The sequence below is a fragment of the Onychostruthus taczanowskii genome, unplaced genomic scaffold (assembly GCF_017590055.1).
Source record: "Onychostruthus taczanowskii isolate IOZ18803 unplaced genomic scaffold, ASM1759005v1 scaffold72, whole genome shotgun sequence".
Taxonomy (NCBI): domain Eukaryota; kingdom Metazoa; phylum Chordata; class Aves; order Passeriformes; family Passeridae; genus Onychostruthus; species Onychostruthus taczanowskii.
Genome location: NW_024505008.1, coordinates 2557064 through 2582090, shown reverse-complemented (window position 1 = coordinate 2582090; position 25027 = coordinate 2557064). Strand labels below are relative to the sequence as shown.

The 25027-nt window shown below is 35.7% G+C and overlaps 1 protein-coding gene across 1 annotated transcript in view; it reads right to left on the bottom strand.

The window, feature by feature from the left end:
- Positions 1-1183: 1183 nt before the first annotated feature.
- The window catches only part of LOC121345367 (multiple C2 and transmembrane domain-containing protein 1), a 117904-nt gene continuing 94060 nt past the window's right edge, over positions 1184-25027 (bottom strand). Inside the window, exons 10-16 of the mRNA XM_041422182.1 lie at positions 22660-22846; positions 18215-18308; positions 5958-6060; positions 3738-3840; positions 3293-3394; positions 2872-2946; positions 1184-1309 (exon numbers count right to left, since the gene is read on the bottom strand). Of these exons, the coding sequence (XP_041278116.1) occupies positions 1184-1309; positions 2872-2946; positions 3293-3394; positions 3738-3840; positions 5958-6060; positions 18215-18308; positions 22660-22846 (790 nt within the window). The remainder of the gene's footprint in view (positions 1310-2871; positions 2947-3292; positions 3395-3737; positions 3841-5957; positions 6061-18214; positions 18309-22659; positions 22847-25027) is intronic.

Sequence of the window (25027 nt, the reverse complement as noted above, 5' to 3'; positions counted from 1 at the left end):
CAAGCATATTTTATCTTTCCACACAGCGCTATTACTACATACATCAGTAAAAGTACAACCCCCTGGCTCTTTGAATAGCACATGTATCTCCTGTACTCCCAATGAACATGGCAACCAAGAGCTTAACAAGCAACACAGTAAAAACGGAGCCCTGCGGAGAAACTGAGAAAGTACGGAGAATCTTTCTGCAAAACAGCCTGACTTAGTGACAGACCCAACTATCCCATTTTACTGTACAGCCAGCTACCAATGCCTGGTTTGATTTCTTCAAAGGTGAGGCACCTGACCTTCAGGCACCTAAGTAAAAAATACTGTCTCTGGATGATGTCTATAGTTATTCAAAGTTATACAAAACCCTTCCCTGTTCATAATCATAGTGGAGCAGTTATTAATCTCAGTATCTCTAAGCCAATTAAAAAAACTTAGAAATTACAGAAAGTATGTCCATACATACATTTATACTCTCTAATGAAAAAAATAATGGTCTTGTTTGTAGCTCTTATGATTTTAAAAATAAAGAGGTATTTATCCAGGTAACACAATGCAATCTACAATTCTACTTGGAATTCTTAAAATTTAACAGAAAAATAATACTAAAGAAGACATTGTTCCTGAAGAAACAGAAATTTTGTTTAAATAGCTAAAAACAAATTCATTTAAAACCATTCACTAAAAACTATGACCAGAGCTTGCTACCTAAAAGGTACTAGTTTGTTTGCATTTGTGGTTTTAAAATTGGGTTTGTCTTATTTTGATGGATTTTTTTTTTCATCTAGGAACACCACCTTTGAATAATTAGTTATCAAAAATACTTTGAGAGTCACTATTCAATATGCAAGGGGACCAAACAAAATTTAATGGATATAATTTGTGAGAACCTTAAAAAATATTATCCATAGTTCACTGACTCTATTTCAATTTGCATCACCTGCTTGCACCTTATATAATCAATGACTTTTTTACTACAAATATACAATTACAAATTAAAAAAAAAAAAACACTCTATCTTGTTGTGTGACATTTTAAACTTAATTACTTAAAAAAAAATGAATAAACATGACTTATGACATTATCGCAATGCGAACTTCTAAATAAATTAAAAAGAAACCACCAAGTTACACAGTATTGTCTCTCAGTCTAGAACACAAAGACACTGGGATGATTAAAAATAGTATAAAGAAGATCATACCAAAAAAGCAGCTAGACTTCTTGGTGGAGAATCCCAGTCAAAACAACTGCTAATATAGCAGACAGCAGTAACGAGCGCCATGATACAATGCTTCATCCGGATGAAGTTCCTTAACAGTAGCTGTTAAAAAGATGAAAGATTGAAAAAATTTCAAAACACCAAAAAGTTTCAGGAGAGGCTCACACTAACAATACTGTCATTCTCAATTTGGGTGAAAGGCTGAGAAAATATTAAGATCTCTAGCTCACAAATTGAGCAAGTTAGTTTAAAATCTGAGACTTGGAAGAGAGAGAATTTGCTAATTCTGTCAACTGGCATTTGTTGAATTTAATTCTAGATGGTAAAAAAATTGTTCATCATTCAAAAGCCACTTGCAAAATTTCACAAATTATTTTGTTAATTAGATTTCAGTTTCATTAAGCCTTCAACAAATGTTGGCCATTTTTAATAAAAAGATGCTGCAGAACACTAACCTGAAACCATTCAACACTACTGCTCTAATATAATTAAGATATCAGCACTATTTAACATTTTTAACAAATTTGTCTGCTGTGATGTATTTTGAAAGCACTGTTTTAATGTTTACCAAAGTAATCTACATACTTTCAAATTACATATATGTAAGACATAACAACTTTAGGTTTTGATTCAGGAAAATGTACTTAAATCCTCTAAAATGGCAACACTTCACCACAAAAAGCAAACAAACCAGTGAATTTGTGTTCTGAGACACATAGAAAATGGTCACTCCTCCTGCCACCTGCAAAAGTCACAATGCCATTTTCATTTATGAAAGTAGGAAGAAGAATGAATCTTGAGTAAAAGGCTTTGTTGCTTCTTTACTGGAATGGTAGTGGAAAAATCAGCTTTAGTAACTGCATTACTCAATATTGCAAATGAGGAAATATTTTGTCTCTTGAAATGTTTTGTTTTATGAACTACATAATAAACTGATATAAAATTCATCCAGCACGTAATTTAAACCATGCTTAAGTATACAAGCTTTCAGAAAAAAAGAAAGCAGTTCTGAGACCTTTGACTTTTCACTGAAAACAACAAAAATCTTGTTCCCATAGTCCAACAAATTCTCTCCATGCAACATACATTTGTAGAACAAGAAAAAATGAGTCCAAAGTAGTTTGAGTGCAGAAAAATATGTGTGTTTAAATATTTTTTTAAGAAAGCATTAAAATTGTGTGTAGCAAAAATATTCAGAGAAAAAAGAAAGAGTTAAGACATTTCCTATTCCTGGGATTGCAAAGAATTTCAGTCTGCTATCACCATTGATTCAAACCTTATTCAAGTAACTTCCTTGAAATTTGGCTAAAAGAATGATGACTCTTTACCCTGCAACAAATGGAGAACTTTTGGGTCAAAGTTAACAGCAAAAATTTATGCAAGACTTATTTTACATGCACCTGTGCAATAATCTGATATGTGTGAAACCTGATGGTTTCAACTGTGTTCTTATTCATGTATTTCATGGAAATTAGGCAGCAATTTATAGAGGAGACACATTAAACCCATGTATTCTGTTTCTGACTTCTCAAGCTATCATATTCTTTTGTAAACACATAATGAAAATGTTATTCTTTACTCTCACCAGTATGATACCAGATATTTGAATGTGTACACTTGATATTAAGGATTTTAGAAGGGATTAGTGTTTCCTTACTCTTTACCTGTTTAGACAGTCTGTCTTCCTCTTCAATGTACTTCTGTTCTTTGGGCATTAAGGTTCGTATGCTGGCTTTCACCTATGCATTAAAATGTGTGTCAGTATTTCAAGTTTACTTGCTCCTCACTAGTTACAAAAGCTTCAATTCACAAAATTTACCAAGTTTCAAAGTCATGGCTGCCAAGCTCAGGACACATAAGCATACACAGGGACAAGAGTTGCTGCTCTGTACATCAGCAGCAATACCAGCAGCAGCAGCAACAAAAAGAGTGGGTGTGCCAAGCAGTGGCAGAAGAGTATTCTGTAGTATACATCAAGGCTTAGAGAAAATGAGGAATGACAGAAATTCTCTACAAATCAGGAACAAAAGCTTTCATGAAACTGAACTCTTTAGCAGTACAAAAAAACCCAAAGTTAAGACTTACAGCATTAAAAATCACATCTATTTCAAGATAGATGACCCCCTTTGTTGGCCCTGTCAGCTGCTTGTTTTTCAAGACGTAGGCTTTCTGTTCACCATTTTGAATCTGCAGGAAAAGGACATGACAGCCGTCTGTCTTGCGGTCTCTGCTGAATACACCCCCCCGGTGACCCCTGACCCCCAGCTGCTGAAACTGACAGAGAACCCAAAACAACTGTGGCAAGTCTGACAAGTACCTGTTCATTACCAGGACCGAGTCTGTCAGGAAAAATTAACTATCATGGGATTCAACATGGCCGTGAATAGAGTATGTTAAAATTTTAGTGTTCTTATTACAGACCTTGGTTGAGAAATGACAGACTCAGAGCTGCAAATTTTTTTATTTTTTTTCTCTTTCCCTCCTTCAGTGGGAAAAATTCAGAGCAGTATGTCAGGTGAATGAAGCTTACAGACAGCAATGGTATAGCAACTTTGCCTAGAAAGTCAGCACTTCGATCGCGGTCTTCATCGTAAACTGTCACTTCAAGCACTGAGTGGATGTCCTTTATATTGCTACAAAGAGAGAAGTACACACAGAAGAAATAAGTCACTTACACCAGTGGGTACCAAGGACAAAACTGTAAAAGGTTAACACAGATATCCGTCTATTTTTCCAAGCCATGGAGGAGAACTGAGATTAAGTGAATGAGACATCTCTGCATATGCATTCTAAGGGCTGCAATGATTACTTTGTCTCTCTCTCTCTCTCTCTTTGCAAGGCTTTTTATAACCAAAATGCTATCTAAGGGCTGCAGTTATCACTCTTTCTCTCTGAAAGCTTTTCCAGACAAGTTTTCTGAAGGATGTTGCTTTAAATCTCCTGCCTGGGGTTTGCAGTGCATGACCTGCAAGGAGCAGCACTGGGGGATTTACAGCCACCAGCAGAAAGACAGAGAGCTTTTAAAAGCTACTCTAAAACACAGCTACCCTTGTGGCAATTCTTACTGCAAATACAGGGAAACCCGTAGGTTTGTAAATGGAAAGAATTACAAGTTACAAGAGCTTATCCTTGCACTAAGAACAAGTTCCTTGTTTCCGAAATTCTCATTTAATTACAAATATACAACAAATTACAGCACATAAAGAACAAATAATATGGAACAATGCATGTCTCAGGTACAACCGAGAAAAAAAGACTGCAAGCTATTAGACACTCCATTGCCATGCACAGGAAATGTCACTCTACATGTAAACTTTTGGGTGAAAAATTCATATTCCTTATTTGAATAAAAAAATTATTTGAGAGAACTCATATTTTATTGAATGGCTGACTCAGGAAATACAAATTCAAGCAAAGCAGTTCAACTTCAGTAAAATATACTTTTCCAGATGAGGGATTGCTAGCTCAAAACTTAACTAAGAAATCTGAATATAAATGCACATGTACATGGAAGGAAGGCCTTGTAGCATTTAGACATTTTTTATTCGATTTCTGATTAGTCTTTTGTCCTCTACAAATCTAGGCAATTCTTTGTGCACAGAACACGGTCTTGAAGTAGAGGAAGATTAGTTATTGGCTCTATTGGTAAATAATTAAAAATATATTAATGAACCATTTAGCATGGTTTTGCAGATATAGAAATGAGAACTACTATAATGAGCCATTGAAAAGTACAACTACTGTGAGATTTTTTTTCTTTTGTTCTGAATTCATTTCTGAGAGCTCACTGCAGGTCACAAAAACCTGTGGATGCTAAATATATGAATGATAAATCTAGAGGGGAAAACCAAGACTAAAATCACACTGAGTTTTGACATTAAGGGCAAAATATAGCATGTTCATGTGCAATAAAGTGAAGTAAGTGTACATGAAACTAAAGCTGCTACTGTTTTTGCAGAGGATTGTTACTGATTTCAGCAGCAGTGATCAGTTTTTTCTACTCATTGGTGTCACATTACAGTCAGATAGAGAGAAGGCAGAAAAAAAGGGCAATTGAGCAAGGCAAACAACAAGGACATTTTGTCAGTGGAAGACCTTTTTTCTATTTTGTCAAAGCCTTTAACTGTCTTCAAAATAACACAAGGATAGAAGAATCAATCATATCACTCCCCAATCATTTGTTTTAGACTGCATTTTTTGCAATAGCTGGATTGTACTACTATGATACTAGATGGTATTATGAGAAGGGCAGTTAGTAAATGGAAACAAGTAGAAAGTATTAAATCATAATTCAGAGAAATATAAATGCATGCAGAATTTCCAACTTTATGTAGCTATCTAATGTTGTTTACAGTTAACAACCACATTTTAATAAAGGTCATACTCACAGTATCTTTTTTTCCACCACTCAAAACTTCAGGGGCAAATCATCACACTGGATTTGACCCTTGAAACTCTTGCTGAACCTAACAAGAGTCTGGTGTGCATAGCATTACTCATACATGCTTTCCCAGAAACAGTCCTGGCATTTTTATGTTTAAAATTATACCACTTCTGTATTTTTTTCATGTTTTTTATCCTCAAAACGTATTTGGATATTTAGTTAAGAAATACCAGTATGTCATCATTATTCTCCTTTAGAACTGCCAGTAAGTATTTTTGTTCCTTCCCTCTCCATCACCCTCACCTCCAAAAAACTACCCAAAACCCACTGTCCATCCATTCCCCCCACCTAAATCCAAACACCTACAATGTGAAGATTTTGTTCCATTCTGGATTGAGGTTCCTGTAGACAGTATGTGTCAGCAGTCTGTCATTGTTCAGTTCAACTACACAAAATGGGTCACTTTTACCTGTAAGAGAAAATTTGGAACTAATTTTATGAACTAAGAAAACACATGATGAGCAAGCTTTAAATAAAAAAAGTTTGGGGAGTTGTTTCTCATTTTCTGAGCTTTACTGTAATGGTCTGCACTATATTCAAGATATTAATATCACACTATTCATGCCCATAGTCATTAACAATCTTTGCTAAAAGAACAATTCTTTTGCTTTAAGAAAAAAGGGGGGGAGGAGACAACAAAATCACCATACAGACTCTTCCGATGAAACATAGCATGTTCCTAGAAGTTGCCAAGCACCCTTGTGAGACAGCTAAGAGAACCTTACTTCAATGGCACCAATGATCCATTCACTTTAAAGATAACATAATGCAGATATTTTGATATGAAGGAAAAGTACTATTCTGTATTATTTGTAACAACATAGCACCTATGAAAATTATCCAAAGACTATTATGCTGTATTATGTTTCACACTGTACAAATTCTCTCCCCAAAATCAAAGAGTCTTGATGACAGTCTCATATAAAAGCCTTACAATTGGCAAGTACAATTAAAGAATGAGATGATATGGGCTGGAATGATGGGCTGTAGTCTCAGCACAGCAGAAAGGCAAACATGGTTGATATTTTATTATACATTAAAGCACAAAAAAGTAGTTTTGGCTATATTTACAGAGAGGTCCCTCAATATGAAAGTCACCAAATGAGAAAGTATGAAGTCGCTGCTTTGAAAATGCATTATGTTATAATTGAAGCAGGATAATGGATATGGAGATATGGAGGTATATTTTTGTTGCCTTTAAAGAAAAGTAATGGGCAAAGCAAGTGTGTGTGTGTGTGTGTGTGTGTGTGTGTGTGTGTGTGTAAGTGTATGTGTTTGTGTGTGTCCTTAAATATTAAATAGGCAGCTTACAGGAAAAGACTGTAGGCAAGCAGTGCTTAGATATGGAAAGTGCAAGAAAAATGGTCAGAACTGCAAGTTTAGGAGTAGAACAGGAAATTGAAGCTAAGCCTTTTAAGGTTTATTTTGGAAAAGTGTTGTGGTTTAAGCCCACCAGGAAGTTAAGCTGCTTCCTTTTCCCCTTTCAGGTGAAAGAAACTAAAGGCAGAAATGATGGGTTGAGGTAACAACTTACTGGAAACAACAATGAGATAAGAAAGCAAACAGCAACAGTGTACAAGAGAGTGTGATTACATGCAAAATGCTCCCTGAGTCCGACACACCACCCTCCACACATGGTGTCACCCCACCACTCCCTACACCACGCTTTTTCCCACAAGCCTGAGACAATGAAAGTGGCACACAAACTTTCCACACCTGCATTTTTTGTCCCCAAGACCAAGACAGCGAAAAAACCCCACAATGTTAGACAAGTCCTCCAGTTGGGATCAGCACCAACCCACCACTCCACTCGCCACACACTTTCCCAGAAAGGGAGAAAATGTCTGCCGAATCTCTGCACTGCCCATTTTCCTCCACCAGAAGCCATGGCCTCTTCATCTTGAAAGAGAGACTCCCTGACTGCCACATACCAGCGATGATTTGAGTGTGTAGAGTAACAGCCTAGACAAGCCCACATGCCTCCAGGCTCTACCCTCACACATCCTTGACCTAAACTAGGACAAAAGGACAAGAAAAAAAGTAGACACCTGAATCTGATGCTTAAGATCAGCTTGGCTGTCTGAAAAAAGAGTGCTCCAAAGTGGGATGGGAGAAAGCAAAAGGTGGGATTGGTATCTTCAGCATTTCAGGGCATCCTGAAATTACCTAGAAGGCTAAGCAGGGGTGGAGAGGTAGATCTAAGGAACAACTATGATGGGAAAAACACAAATGGAAACACATGGGGCATGGTGGGAAGACCTCTTGCAATAAAGAGGCAATAAAGGGAAGAAACCTTTTGGGCTAAATTATTTAACTTGTATTTCAAATTATGTCAGTAATGATAACTGCTATAAATCTGTCCAAAAAGAGATACACTATCCTGCTTTTATATTTTTATTTTCTCCAATAACTGGAAGAAGTAACCTTTGCCTTTGGCACAGTACAAGTGTACATATTATTTTCATGTAAATGGAAAGCTGAACAACAAATTGCTGCTTACTGGACCCAGGGGAACTTTGTCTGATGTAAATGAACACTTAAGTTGCATAATGCCTCATGACTTGCTCTTCTCTTCAGACTTTCTTTGAGCAGTAAACTGTCCAAAATATATTGAATGTTGGCATTGGCATTCCATAATTAAATCTAGCATACTAGGCAATTGTGTTTCTCAATATCTTCATTAACTCTGTACTATCTTTTCATGCATTATTAGAAACCATAAAGTGAGTAGCTACAGTAGCTACATTAATGATATTAGGGAATCACATAATCTGTTTCATACCTTATACAAATGACAATGAAATCAGTACTTAGACAAAGCTGTCCAGGGACCACAACTCCCAAATGGCAGTATTGATTTTGACTACACCAAGAGCTGATATGCATATTATGTGCATATTATGAACTTTAATGATAAAGAATAATTGTTTTAAACACATTGTGAATTACAGTTAATTGGTGTTTACCTCCTCTAGAAAATCATATACTGCTGAATGTTTCCCAATATCTTGAAAAATTATACAATTCATTAGTCAGCTGAAGTTGATGTACCACACATCTCAAGGTTCTTCTATTTCACAAGTCTAGAAGGTGATAGGAAATCTAAACCATTTATATTATTTGTGTTCTTTAGCTTTCAGGATTTGAAAAAGAAACACACAGAAGGTAGTTAAAATAACAAGGCAGCACTGGCACAGTAGGTGGACTACTATATCTCATTTTTTAAAGTATTATCAATCATATTTGCATATGGTGATACAATGTGAGTTGAGCTTATTAAACTTATACAGACACAGTAAATTACATTGCAGCATATACAGGCCAGTTTCTATAAACAAAGAGAGGGTATTTACTACATTTATTTATTTTCTGTGCCTCTTGGCATGCACTTTTTCAATTACTTTACTTACAGATTTCCATGGATGTCAATCAGTACTATATAGTATTAATTACAGAGCTCCTCAGTCAAACCAAAGACAAGTGGTTTTCAGAAATGAAAAAAATGCCTCACTTATAGTCAACATTTCACACTTCCTTCCTCCTATCATTTGAAAATACTACAAGAACAAATTTGAATAGAGGCAATATCATCACACGGTTCAAGAGAAGGTTCAAATACCATGGCTGACAAAGAGAAGTTTCCCAGCTTTGAACATCTTTGTTAAGGAATGTTGGTTTTATCATATTTACTAGGTTACAAAGTTCCCACATGCACCTTCACCATTGCCTATGGGCATTTCTTACATGTGCTGAAACACTCATAACCAAGCTGGGACTCTGAAAGGCACCACTCATTGCTGACATGCTCAACATACGGTATGTGCAAACATTGTTAAGATACTGTTAGTGAACGTGATCCAGAAAGACAGACAGAACAATGCATGAAGACTTGGTGAAATTAATATCTATCTGTCATCTTTCAAGTTTTCATTATTAGAAAGAGTAATTGCAATCTTAATTCTCACTGACAACCTTGGCAAACTGCTGCATTTCAAGAGTGTTCAAAATAATGGGATCATTCCCAATGAAAGCCTTAAGAGAGCACTAAAATAGTAAAAAAAGTCCTTAGGTCTCCTTGGTCTCTAGGAGGACCCAAAAGTTTCAGCAACACTATATTCAAAACCAGTACCTTAAGCACAACACATTCTAACAAAGCCTCAGACAATTTCTGTCAGTTAATGTGATTAGCTAGGTCAAACAAGAGACACAGAAATGGTTTTCCTTATTTTTTTAGAAAAGAGCCACACATGTTCAGAAGAGTGTGCTCTCCCTCTAGCACTTCTAAAAGTACACATAAAAACCTCTGATAAGTCTTGTGCTGCCTGTGCTCAGTTATATCATTCCATATTATATTATCATTAACATAACAGCTTTCACTATAAACTAAACCACAACTGTTGTATATAACTGTATATAATCTGTCAAGAAATTCTACTAAACCCTCTGTATCTACTGAGGATCTTCCAACTAGCAATCCCTGCTCTGTGCTCTTTGTAAGCCTTCTGCTACTATTCCAGTGGCTTTAGAGACATTTAGCAATTGATCAGGCAGACATTCACAGCAAACTTCTCAATACAATCCTAAGCATGTGGTCAGTGCTGTACAAGAATAAGATGATCACCACCTGCCTAGGCACACATTAAAAGCATGCTCCCAGCAACACCAACACCAACACCAACAGTTATAAAATCTTGAGTATCCCATGACCACAGTGGGGCTAACTGTTATCACGCCTTACCACTGGTTGCAGGAATTCATGAAAATGAATTCAATGAAAAAACAAAGTACACCATCCAACTTACTGAAAACCTCAATACAAAGTTAAACAAATAAAATGCATCCATTCTTTTGCTGTAATGTCTCATGCTTTTTGGTCTCTACTTGTACAGTCCTAAGGGCTCCTGAAATAGGCATAATTTGAAGGAAAAGCAACTTCTCTTTTGACAGATCTCCCTCACCCATTTTCTTCCTTTACCCATTACAGAAGTTGACTATCTGAGAATGAACTCTAGGAGTTCTATTTTGTAATGTATGCCACCACTGAAAAAAACCCTAAAGAGCTACCTATCTTTTGAAGCTTTGAATTCTATCTTTATTTTCACATTTGAAGCTTTTGAATTTTAGGACACAAGTTGCATGTAGATTGACAGATATCCTTGTTTGTGTTATGCTATGTCTTTAGACAGTCCAAGACCAGAGCACAAACTCAGATTGCCTTACTTAGATCTAAGAAGAGTATTCTTAGATCTAAGCACTCAGTCAGCACTCAGTCCTTCACATTGCACACCATGCACACATTAATTTAAATTAGTCTTTTACTTGTCACCTTATTTCTCAGAATACCACATGCCCCGGGATAAACTGTACACCCATAAACTGAAATCAGCCCCAGCTCTCCAAAAGAGGTAGCAATGAGGAACTAGAGATGTGTTACTTGCTGGTTTTGTCAAAACTCAAAGTCCCCCAAAGCCCAGGAAGTCCTTCACAAACAAAGTCAGTTGGCAGCTCAGATTCATTATCTGTTTTGGTTGGTCACCTAGACATTTTTCTCCTTCAGGAAAATATAAAATGCACTTTTTCATGATGCAAAATAGACCAAAATAATGATTGATAAAAGCAATCTTTAACTGCTTCTCAAAATATTTAGAAAATCAAAACAATAAAGCCTCAATCTCCACACAATTTCAGCTTCTGGATTTTCTTCTCAAGTAGCCACAGCACCAAACAGCCTGTGTTTTTCTAGTAGAAAAATCTGAGAAAGGTCCTTTCCATCAGTTCAAACACCACAGGACTTTAATCTGGCTCTCTATGTTAGTACTCACAAGCAAGCACCAAACATATTAGGTGACTTGTGAACTCTCGTATCATGATGGTCATGGGCTGGGGGGCTGGTCCCACACACACCACTGCAGTCCATCTTCCAGCCTGGAAGCGAGCTGGACTGTCCAATCTAGGGGCCAGCTAGAACAACAAACCCTTGGGTGTCATCTCAAATTCACAAGAGATGGCAAAGACATGTGACCAATTCAGATGCAAGGATCTTTTATTTGTTTAATTATGAACTTTTCCTGAGTGTTAGAACTGTTGAACTGCAATATGATATAACTTGTGTTTCTGGACAGTTTATATAGGCCTTCCTTCAACGGTCTCCAAGGTGAAAATAATCCAATATAAATTTTTGATTCTTGGCAAACTGTTTTCCAGCAAAAATTAATTTTGGAACATAGTAGTTCTTTCAAACAGAGACTTCAATTGAATATAACTGCACTTTCACACTCACTTCCTAGCTCCACTTGTATTCAAAGCTGACTTTGTTGAAAAGCTGTCAAACCTTAAATTTGGATAACTTACTTGCCATGTTTCGTACAAGTTCAAGAGTGATTTTTTTTTTATTATAAAGCTCTGTTAAATACATGCATTTGTCTCCAGAAATCTGCATGTCATCTGCTCATTATCCAGTTAATATTGTAGAACAGGAGACTTTAGTAAACAAAAATATGGAAACAATCTATATTTTATACAATAGGATAATCCTCCACTTTAGAAAGGAAGAAAACACTTGCGTACAGTAATAAACATGCTTCTCTATCATCACTGAAATTCCAGCCGGTAAGAATGAAAATGAAAAATCACGAAGACCATCAGTCACTATCAGAAGGTTCTCACTGTCTTAATTAAGGCTGCCTGTCCTAGGAATTACCACTGATGTAACTGCTCTTCAGAGTATAAGCAAGCAAGAGAGCACATGGTAGATCTAGCTGTCCTCTGAAAAACTTATTGCAATTCTGAAGCATTAACTCACAAGGACCAGCAGATAGCATTGGGTTAGATACCCATTAGTCCTTCAGAGATACTTCTACCATTGCTATGGAAAACATACTTTGCCTCAGTATAACTCCAGGGAATCAAATAATTTCATAATATTGCCATTTCACAGTCCATAAAGTTACAAAAACTGATAAAGAGTCAATTTCAGCATTAGCTAGTCCATGAACCCATTTTCATCAAATTACCAGCTTTATTCTAAACTAAATATTATATGAATTTTTGCATTACTGACATTACATTATCAAACTGAACTAAAAATGCTTTGGACAGTTTAAAAACTTAATGAGGAATTTCAACTGCATTTGTACATTCAAAAGTAAAGTTCTCAAACCATAACTTCACGAAGTTCAACCAACTTTAGCATGGCTATAAAAGCCAAAATATTGTTTGAATATTTCATAGGCTATTATGATTCTCTCCTACCTCTGGCCATGCCTATCCATTACAGATCTAAGTCCCCACAGCAAAAAAGGCCTTTATTTTTTTAGAAGACAAGACAGCCAGTTCATGACTCTGGGGGGCAGTGCCACTCATGCAGACACTAATGTCACTAATGTTGTTCCAAGCTCCCTGCCAGCCAGCTGCTTGCAGCAGAACAGTCAGTCTGACCTTTGGCCAGGAGGAGGAATGGCTCAATAGCATGAGAAGCTGCCTTATCTAATGGATTAAGTATAGAATTCAAGTGAAATGCCACCTTAGACAAGGACTTGCTCTGTTGGCTTTAGCTGAGTCAGTTAACTTCTCTTAGTTTTCCATTTTTAAAATGGGAGTTATAATTCCACTCTATCTGTGATGATGCAAACATGTTGCAACACACTGATCCCATGAATGCTTGATGTATCTTACAAGGTAAGTCAGTGTAATGCCATAATCAAGTTAAACTCATCTCCACAGAATACTTAAAAAAAAATTAATCACAAGTCATCCTTTCATTGTATGTAAAATTACAAATGTTATGGTTAACAAAAAATATCTTTTAATCAAATATCTTTCAAAAATATCTTTTTAAATCCTCTTTTTTCTATTACTAGCTAGAACTGGTACTTAAAACCCAGTACCTTTCCTGTACATGATATTGGACCAAAGTCTTCAGGTGACCTATATGACAGGACCTGATGAAATATTTTATCTACCATAGAATTCTGCCCACCGAGTAGATTTTTGTACTTTGTGGAGATAGTTCAAGTGTATATTAAAATCTGTTTGCACTAATTGGCAGAGCAAATTATTTTTGGAACTGTATGTCCAAAGGGCCTCTGAATTTATTCCTCCAATTTTACACGCATGGGCTTCCATACCTTTGTGAATTTAATGTTTGTGTTCATCACTCTGACATTTCCTAGCATTTGAAGAACCATTTCAAAGACCATTTTTGCACAGGTGATGTTAGAACAGTTTAGCAGGACAGATTTTAGAAAAGACATTTACATTTAGCAAAATTTTAACATGGAATTTTCTTAGAAAAGAGGCTGAATTCCAGATATTAAATGAAAAAAAAAAGAAAAAAAGGAAGAAAACAAAAGTCTGACTCATTTTCTGTCCTTAGATTCTCTTCTTTAGAGGAGGAAAAGCCTGAAAAGCTTTTGGAAACAAACCTAAATATCACTGAGCTCTTTAGTAAAATCTCTGTGATATATAAGGTTCTGAAATCACAGTACTCGGAAAAAACACAGACAATTGATTAATAATGAGGACAGAAATACAAATGGATTTACATCTAATGAAGACTGAAGACACAGTAATCAAAGTGTTAAAAATTCATTTCATGCACATTTCATTTGCCTCTTAGCTGATATTTATCATGTAATTCTGTGAGAAAGTGGAGGCCTAAGATGCTCCAGATAAATGTCTCAATTAATTGTACAGAGGTAGCCCTCTTTGAGCTGAACCAGAGCTGTGAGCTCTTTATTAAAAGCACTATTCTGTAGCCTGTAACCTTGTTCCTTGACTCCTCTCTAGTTTCCAATTTAAACAAGTCCCCATGCGGCCCACTCTAAAGGGCTTTGTCTCCCTGTCATTGTTATGAGAGCCAAGGCATCCTGGAAGTGTGAAATCAGACCTCATGAGCTGAACGGTTCCCCAGGGAACACAAGACCTCGCAGAAGGTCAAAGTCATGGGCTGGACCATCTGAAAGCGTCTGATCACTGGTCTGTGACACAGCAAGAAGGATGGGGGTAGGGGGAGAAAGAGCCAGGGGGCTAGAATTGAACACATCTTAATTAAACCCAAAGACTACAAAACAAGCTATTTTCTAGTCAGGCCATCTTATGGAGCTTGAGTTTTGTTCTTGATAATGAATCTGAGTTCCTAAACATTATTCCTTAAAAGCACAGCACTTTTACTGAAATCAATCAAACCTGCAGCACATCTTTTCCCAACCTGCTTAGTTTTTATGAATGATAAGGTAGAGATTTTGAATTTTATTTCATGACACAAGGAGCAACATATCTGCCCCAGTAAAAGAGATGCAGACACTGCCTTGCAAAGCCAGCAGCCTTCCATAACCACCCACCACCTATATCTGACTACACTGCAGAAGGATTAGATATATCTGACTATTGCCTAAACCTAAATTATGTCACAGTGAAGGGCTTATTGCTTTACTACCTGTAATTTATATGGGTTAGGTGAAACCCATGTGTATAATGTCAGAAGCCAACTGTCATGATGAGTCCATTATACTTTAGGTTTTACTGAACCACCAGAAAATCTCTTCCTATCAAGGGATGTCACTGTAGGCACAGCACCTATCCTGCCAGGGCTCTACAAGAAGCCAAATCCTTGAGAAAGTCTGCCTGAGATATCACAAGCAAGCAAAGACTTAGGGAAACAGGAATATAACTCCTCCTAACTCAGGATTTAGGGAGAAAAAAAGCCATGTACTGAATAGCTAAAACACAATGGAAGACTCAATTGGAAATTTCTTCTCAGACAGAGAAGGAAAAATTAAACTTCATTCTCAATATCTTCCCATTCATTAGATTACACTTCCAAAGGATTTTTACTAACTAATACATGATTTCCAGAAAGGTATATTTGCTGTGGCCACAATTTCCAACAGAATATAATTTTGAGTTGGTGGAATCCCTGAAATTGTGTATTGATCATGGAACTACACTGTTTTTCTGGCAAAAACAACCTCAGACACCAAATAATTTTCCCAAAGGTCCTGGTCCTGAAAGATATCCTATTTTTCAGCTCTTGCAAAAACCAAGTTAAGATTTCAAGCACCGGTGGGGAGTCTGTCAATCCCTCAGTGGTTCTTCCTCTCATAAATCTCCTGGCAAGTGGGTTGAGTGAGAACTCTGACTGTACTTTTCTGGGGTATTTTTAATATCCACTTATGGCATGTTCCAGCAGCACAGCATTTCAAAACTGGTAATGTCTTCTTGCTCCCCTGCCTACAACTTAACTGAAATTTCAGCTTATCCTGGCACATTATTCATTGCATGTACATGTAGGGGGATTGTAAGCTGACACCTGAACCACCACCCTTAATCACTCTCTTTTTAAAAAAACAGTGCATTTGAAGTGCACTGTCCAACATTAGGCTATTGAAAGTGGAAAAAAACCCCTGCTCTTGGCTATCAACAGTTTATTAAGGGCTTAACTAAAGTGACCTACTAGCATTCCACTGAGGGAGGCTATGAGCTTTCTGAGGAAAGGAGTAGAATTGAGGGTTTCATTAAAAAGTAATTTGTGCTTTTTACTCATTCATTCAACAGGAGTCTCAACTGCTTTTTATTCACACAGAGTTAGTACAGTATTACAATGCTGTTCGATGCATGGGACAAAGAAAAAATTTCACATTTTGAAAGGGAAAAAAAGATCCCTGCAATCACACAGCATTGATAGCTACTTAAAAGATTATAGAAATCTTTTTCCCTCTGTGCTTATGTTTAAGAACGGAATATTAAGGATTTTAAAAATCTACTCAGCTGAAATTAATAAATTTTGGTTTATTATTTCACATGAAAAGATTCCTGGAAATGAAATGGGATATGTTTAGCAGGCAGGAAACAGAGCAAAACACATGGATAGGATATAGTTGTTCCAGCCACTTTTCAGACTCAGGGGCAAAAGATTAACTCTGAAAACACATTACAGTAAGAAGAGCAAACTAGTCCTTGGCTTTTACTCATAGAAGCAATCCTTAGTAATGCAAGTAACACCACTGATGACAGCACTCTCCACACTAATTACTTAATTGAACAAATGTGGGTCAAGTTTTTACACAGTTTTTTGCAAACATGATTTATTGACAACCACCAAACACCTACTTTATTTCTCATTATTACTATTCAAAGTTTAATTTTAAATGAATGACCTGTACATAACTACAAGTTACTAAAAATAGCTATAAATTACAACAGCAGATAATAAAACCACTTCATCCTCTTTTCAAAATTCCCAGTTACTTTGGTCCAGAATATACAAGATTTCTGTCACATCTGGAATGCGCAGCCATCTTACAAAATACATCTGCTGTACCAACCCTTTTTCTCTTACTAACAAGGGAAGATAGTGAGTGTTCTTTCCATCCTCCTGTCTGTCATCCTACATACAATATCTGAAAATTTTTGGTAGCTCTATACATCTTTAATTGAATCAAATATATTTCCAAAAATACTGTTCAACCAGCACAAATATGTTGATTTGGAAAAGCTGAAGACTGAACGAGGTCAGGGACTAAATTATCCCTGACTTAATCTCTCTCTCTGTGTTCAGAAAACATTGGATTATAATGTCAAACCAGACTTTAGAAGCATTTCTACAACCTCACCAAAAATAGAATCTGTTATTTTGTGTGCCACAAGCTGGATGATCAAATGTTTGCACTGATAAAATGTTTGCACTATTACCTTGTCTGAAATACTGGTAGTCATGTTAATTGTCACAAAACTACTAAAAATTGAATAAGTTACTCTATAGCTGCTCCTTTAACAGAACATTTATTCCAGTTTCCTTTTACTTTCTTCCCATTTTTAAAAATTTTCATCATTTTTTAAATCAGAAATGGCTATTTTCTGACACAGATGCAGCTCATTTTGCTCTGTTCAACTCATGCGGTACGAAGGTGATTGTACCTAGAGAAGATAACTTGGACATTGCTGGAGAAATATGGTCAGTATGGCTGAAATACTTTTTCTTTATTTTGCAAAGCAGTGTGTCAAATTAACCATTTAACTTACAACATAAAATAGAAAATTAAGAAAAAAAATCTTATTTCCCTTATCTTGTAAAGATAAGCAGTAGCTACAGCAAATTGCATTCAGTTGAAATGTCTGAAACCAACAGCAGCCTTGCTAAATATCAGACAGATATCAAGTGGTCCTTTTGGCAACAATTTTAAGTCTGGAATATCTAAGTCAGGAACCTTTTATTTGCCTTGTACTTTGGAATTTAATGTTGATAATTTTGTATGGTTTCATCTAGTAAAATAAAAGAAGTTTCTTCTACGTAATTTTTATAGGATGTCTGATGGAGAAAAATGTATATTCCATCTTTATCAGAAACAATCTACTTAGGGCTCTGCTAGCATAAGAATGACTTGCTGCCTTACAAAACTTACATTTGCGTTTAGATTTTTTCATTAATGAGCAGGAGATGGAAGTGTACAAACAGAACATAAACTGTAGATGAACTTTTTTTTTAGCATTTTTTTTTCCCCAGTTCTGAAACCACCAAATATTACTATGGTATTCAGTGTCACAGAAACTAAATGAATCCTTGCCTGTGACATCAGCTGCCATCAATGCTTCTGCCCTGATGACCTTCACCTGAAGAAATCCCACATCGCTGATGTTATGAAACATCATCATTGGACTCTAAAAAATAATAAAAAGAAAAATAAATCTGGATTGCAAAAGAGACAAACCAAAAGCAATATTAATACTCTCCTCCCTCGCCTAAATGTAAGTTGCTGTAATTCTGCCTCAATACTCAGACTTTTAAATATTATTTGCTGAAGAATTTGCAGTTCTTTGCATGTCTTCCTATATTTTGCAACTTTAACTTATCAATGAAAATTACAAAGGAAGAGTTAGAGTACGATTGATTAACACAAATTCTAGTGAATTAATCCCCTAATACTATGGGAATAACTGTACTTCAAAATTTGAAATTATAGCAGTATATAAAGAAATTAACAGGAAAAATGAAACAACTCCTTTCCCTGAATTATTTCGCAAGAACTATGTTCACATTTGCACTCTAATGGCTCCAATATTATCAAACTCTAGCTTTTAGTACTATTTAAAATTTGCAGAGTTTTAAATGATAAAACATTGAATGCAAATTTAATTCATAAATACTAGCCCATACCTTTATTTTGAAATATTTTAGAATCTGGACTAATCTATTTAATGCCTATGGTCCTCTCTAAAGTTTTAGTGTGGCGAAACTTTTTCTACTGCCTATGACAATGTCCAGATTTCTACAAAAAGCAAGCATCAGGGAAAACATCAAATCAACAATTCCTTAATTTATTACGAAAGCAAAATTTACATTATGCGAAACAAGAATAAATTACATCACTGAATCTAAAAACCACAGATGCTGCTTAAATGAAATATTAAATGTCAGCTTGCAAAACCAGTATGCTTTTGCGCAGAAAATCTACCCATTAAGAGGTTAAACATAAAATATGCATTCCTGTCTTTCTAATTAATAAGACAATTCTAGCAGTTAAATCACTGACACTAATTTCACAAACCCCAGCTGACCATTTACTGTTTACAGTGAAGATTTGACCTTCCTACACTGAACTTAAAAATCCAATTCAGTGTAGTAGCCCATATGTTACCTACATGCATTGTGTTATAACGGGGTAACAGTGAATAATTTTTTACCAATTTTAATAAGTCATCATAAATATGACTTCAAAATACTTGTGGTCAACTTTAATCAGCACACACTTAACCCTTTGTTTATGTGTTTACAAGCTGAGGGCAGCAGACATGGTATTACAGATAACACTGGTGTAATTCAAAAGCATCTTTGCACCCCTCATTTATTACAATGATGATCAGGGTTTGGAAGCTTCTTATCAGAACTAGTACCAGAACAGAGATAATTCTGCTGTAATACACATGATGAAAATTACAGGACTTACAAAAATGTTTCCACAGTCTACACAAGTTTCCCAACAACCAACACAAACATCAAGTTGTAGAAATAAAACAAAGCAAAAAGGGAATACAAAGCAAGACAAGCAACGGCAGACACTTCCTATGTTGCCATACAGTCCCTTTTTCCAAATTTCATCCTGGTTAGCTCACTCTTCAAAAGGGTGCCAGCGCTGTATTTTGCTTTGCCACCTTTTTTAGAATCCCACAGAATTTTTGAACTTTTATTTCCAGAAAGTAGCTGGCCTAGATTCATTTACTGCACATACTGACTGGGTAGACTGATGAAAATGAATACAATGCCACAACAGAGGCTCTTGGAGAAGCAAATTACTTTAACACATTACTTTAAATACATAACTTTAAGTAATGATTTATCAGATGACATTCTGCCTTCTTATTTATGATTATTGTTGAAGGTATCAAAAATCCGCATAGTTTCTGAAGCCTAGAATTTCCATAGCAGAAGAATCTACTATTTGCTGGGAATCTTTTCAGCCCTCAATAGATGGGAAAAGATTGAAATGCTCTGGAGATGACTCTTCTTTATTTTTTTAATGAAAGGCTGTATAATATATTTTCTGTATGGCTGCAGCAGCTGTCAGGAAGAGCATCTCAGTTCAGCTCTATTATGGAAGAAGCAATACCCCATCCCATGGCATTGAGATACACTGAGGGGCTAGTACTGATTGACAGCTTGTCACCATGACGTCTTATTCCATCTCTGTTATGGAGAAAATTAATGTCACACCACCAGCCTCATGACTCGCTGTCATCTTAGAACTGCTCACCTTTTATCAATGCTCTAAATAACATTTCAAGCCCATCGTCTCACAGTGGACAATCTGGTCAAGGGACATTAAATCGGATGACTGTGAAATGTCATAATAAAAATGGAATGCTAACAACTTCTCTAAACTAGCTCCTCTGCTTTTTAAACTGTGACAAGGGGGACCATGAGTTCAGCACACCAGCTCTGAAAAGGTCATACAATCTCTCTTGGCCTGTACCCGTTAATGTGCCCCCCTCCTCACCCCAAAAGGAATTAATCTTTTCAGACAATCATGGTAAAATAATAGTTCAAACAGTAATGCCTATTTAATTTGTAAGGCTCTGATGTTCAGCTACAAATGGTTAAGTGACAGTAATAGAGTTATTTTCTAAGGCTATTTGATCTGATGGCAAGGTCAGCTCATTAACTGTTTTTGGCTGTAGAAAGGGTGCAAAATACATTTCTCAAGTGGAAGCTAGATTTTTTTAAGAGGAAATAAATCCAAAAAAACAGCCACTCAACAGGGAACTCTACATCTTGCTAATTACACATGCTGTCTTTGTATTGGTTATGAAGTGCAGGTATGAATACCAAAGTCAAATTTAACACCAGTAAAAATAAACTACTTGAATTAAGTTAATCCTGGTAATTTCTTTCTTCTGCTGGTAATTTTAATAAAAACAGTAGAATTTATCAAAAAAGTATGCAAATGCAACAATTTTCAGAAACACATAATGAGAAACTCATACCCCTGTGATATGAACATCTTTCTAAAATGTAAATGTTTTCAAATGCATACACCAATGTAAATATATGAACAGACTCATATCCTTGTATTTACAGGAAACAAGAATAAACCAGATCAATTTTATGCCACATAATTATGCTTTACAAAGAATTGAGAATTTAGGAAAAACGATTAACAGTACAGTCGCAACATGTTTCTATACTGCTACTGAAATAATCAAAACCAGCAGTATCACTTGTCTGCCATGTCATCACACTGAATAAGCCACAGAAATATGTTATTGTTGCTGTTGGTAGCAGGAACTATGGCACCTCAAAAACATATACATCAAAAAATTATTCTACTTGCGGACCTCTATTTTGACAACCACAGACTGTCTTGGTGGATTCCAAAATGTACAGTAACTCCCTTAATTGTAATTATTTTTCGGAGGTGGTGGACAATACCTTAGCCTTCAATTCATTTTGGAATATTACATTTAGCCTCACTAAGTCACCTCTATTAAATTGTGTTTATGATAATAACACTATTGGTGTATGAGTTGTACAAGCATTAGCAGACAGCTGATTCAGTGGAGATAGACAGAATAAATTTGCTGAAGCACACATCCTGCTAATCTGTTTGAAGAATATTGTACAGCATTAGTGCTAGGACTTCATGTTATCTGCACAGCCTGATAAGGTACATCTTTATTAAATTCAGTTATTGAAAGGATGTCCGTCATGGAATAGGAATATTTTAAAATCTCAAAAATAAATTAAGCAGCCTCTTTGATAGTCAGAGGTTGGTTTAATGGCTGAGTGTCTAGAGAAGCCCTTCTAAACACCTGGCAGAATTGTACAATAAAATCTTTGTAACTGCAAGTGGAAATAGCATTTTTTTCTTTCTTTCTTCATGTGTAGTGAGACAGTTACTTTTAGTGATTTAGGTATTAGCAAATGCTGGAGTAAGAGCTCCCCTCTCTGTTGCTTTGATAAAATTACAAAGACTCTGTGTAATGTAAGGACGCTGGGAAATTAAAATAATCTATTTTAGAATATTTTAAAATGGAAACATTGTTTGAAACAATCATTTTTATGTGCTCCAGCCTCTTAATATTTTAAGACAAAAAGATAAGTTTTCTTACCCTTTAACAGATGATCCCAAAAAAAGCTGAAAACCATTCATTAGTACCTCAAATTGTTTGGCATAAACAATCACTAGAAACTGTTGAGTTGCTGAATGATCCTTTAGCCACTTTGTGTTTTGTAAAAATCATCTGTAAGGCTGTAAAATTATCTTCATTATGTGACACCTTATCAAACAGTTCAACTACCATATAAAAAATAATGTTATTGTATGAAGAGCATTTGCAGCCTTCTTGATGTTACCTGTTCTGGCTGTAACTATTTGTATATTAATAACTATTTTAAGTAATTGTCATTGGCTAAGGGTGATTAGAATAGAAGAGATATATTTAGATTTTCCCCTCACTAATTATTTTTTATACAGGCCAATATTTTGCTAACAAAGGATGAAAGAGAACTACATACATATCTCTTCAGAATCTCCTCTCGCTCCTTCTGGTCCTCCAAGGAGTTGATGGAGAGGTCAGAGATAGTGACTGCAGCTGATGCTGTGAGAGTGACCAGCAACACCAGGTATCCCTCTCCTTCCTCTAGCGACATCTCCAACTTGTGGGTTTGTTCTTTACTTAGAGTCGACAGGTCAATCTGGCACCTAGAAACATACATTCTCCATCAGCATGTGGTTTTTCTCACACCAAAAAAGAGCACATTGAGCACATTGGCTCACTTGCATTCAAATGGACAAAAAAATCCAAGTAAGCAGAAACTCCTGCCCAGCTTCTGAAAAAGATCTTAATTTCTCTTCAGCTTTAACCCATGCCCTTTGTTTCTTTTTTTAAAAGCTACACAAACAGTTTTGAAGTGAAAAATCAATATTAATAAGAATGTAAAGACACTAGAGACAAGTTTAGCTAATATTTCTTACTCAAATGCAAAGAAAATTTTAAAAGATCCAGCTCAGATGCAAATTTTATTTGTAATTACACCTCTTGTATACATGCAAAACGTAAGTTGTCAAATGAACAGTTTTCACCTAACAACAGTAAAAACCTCTTTCTTAAAAAATATAATTCTATATGGATTTAATTGTGATGGCATAAAGATTACTAAGCATAGAAAAACTCAACTTATGCACCTCCTGAAAGGCTCAGCTTTCATGCAGTAAGCTGTGCGTGGGTCAAATCCTCATATTGGCACCCAGGGTAAAATCTGATGCCACAACCCCCTATATAAAAAAATGTCTCAGGCTGTAATGAGCAGGAACTACATATCACTGTGCAGAGTGTCTGCAGAGTGGCTGAAGCAAATCTGCCCTGCTTGATCCGCTTCTGAGTAGCTCCGGATGTACCATACACTGAACTAATGAAGAATGATTCCATACATGCTGGACAGTAGAAACAGCTTTGCAACAGCTTCAGAAATTTAAGTTAAAGGAAGGAAAAAATGTATCTCTGCTACCCAAGAGCTGACTAAAACCTTTTAAATAAAATAATATTAACTTAGTGTCAATAAGTTTGTGCACAGCTTAAATGTTTTAATACTTTAATTTGTACAGTGTAGAAGTTTCAACTTTTCAACTTTGAGCATGTATTGAAATTCAGTGTCTGTGTCAACTGTAATGCCAGTTTGCATTGGACAGGAATTTCTGTGAAAAAGCACTCTTCAGAATACTTATGGCAACCCAAACTGAGTTTTGTCAACTTTTTCTCTAAATGAAAACATCAATAATACTGAAATAAAATAAACTTATATATTCCATGTGTAGCTTAGCAACTCTACACTCCACTTTCAACAGTGATTATTTAATATGACAAGCATATGTACTACATGCCACTAATTCACTAAACTAAACATCAAGCAAACTCTTTTCATAAAATGTCAATTGATTTTGAAGACAATGTGGTCACTACAGGGGCAATAAAATAAAGAAAAAGGTGGCAGACATTAAAATATGGCCATTTAAGGACAGGAAATATCCAATTATGAGAATAAATGCAGCCTCATAAAATGAGCATTGTGCTATCACAGGCAGACCAGATTTACTTTTGTTTTTTCAGAGACATTTATTGCCTGTTGTGCAGTTCACTTAACTAGTGCAAAGCTCATACAGTAACAAGGTTCAATTATCTTACAATATAAAAATTTCTAACTCATGTAGCATTCTGAGCTTAATGCTTTTCTTCTATTTTGAACTCTTTGGATAATAGGGAGTGAGAAATTAAATTAGCAATAGTAAGGAAATATAATGCTGTTGCTATCAACTCAGTCAATACAAGCTCCATACATGTACATAAACAGTCAAATTCTTATTTAGGGTGCAGTGAGGAATTTAAAGCCCTCCTTAAGACAATAAATATTGTGATTAAACATTCAAAGCTGTAGCAGGCTAAAAGACCCCCAGTATTAAATACTCTTCAATAATTTATTTCAAAACAGATACCCCTCAAAAACAGGACTCGGCAACAATATTGAGTCTTCAACAAATAAACATTTAAAGAACCAGTCTAAACTCCCTTAAATTCAGTAAAAGGCTCAGAAAGTCATTATGATAATAATGGAGAAATAATCTACCCCTCACTCAAAAATAGGCAACAAAAGCTAAAATAGGCAACAAAAGCTAAAATAGGCAACAAAAGCTACCCCATCAGAAAAAAAAAAAACAAAAACGAGTGTAAAATTACAAGGTCTACATCAGGGCTACTAGATCTAATTTCTTCAATTCTTGAAGCTACAACCCTTTAACAATATGAGTAGTTCAGTTTTTTTATTTAGGCTGAAAGAAGAAACTGGCAATTTGTTTTTACCTGTGCACCTTTCCTAAAGAAATGAAATA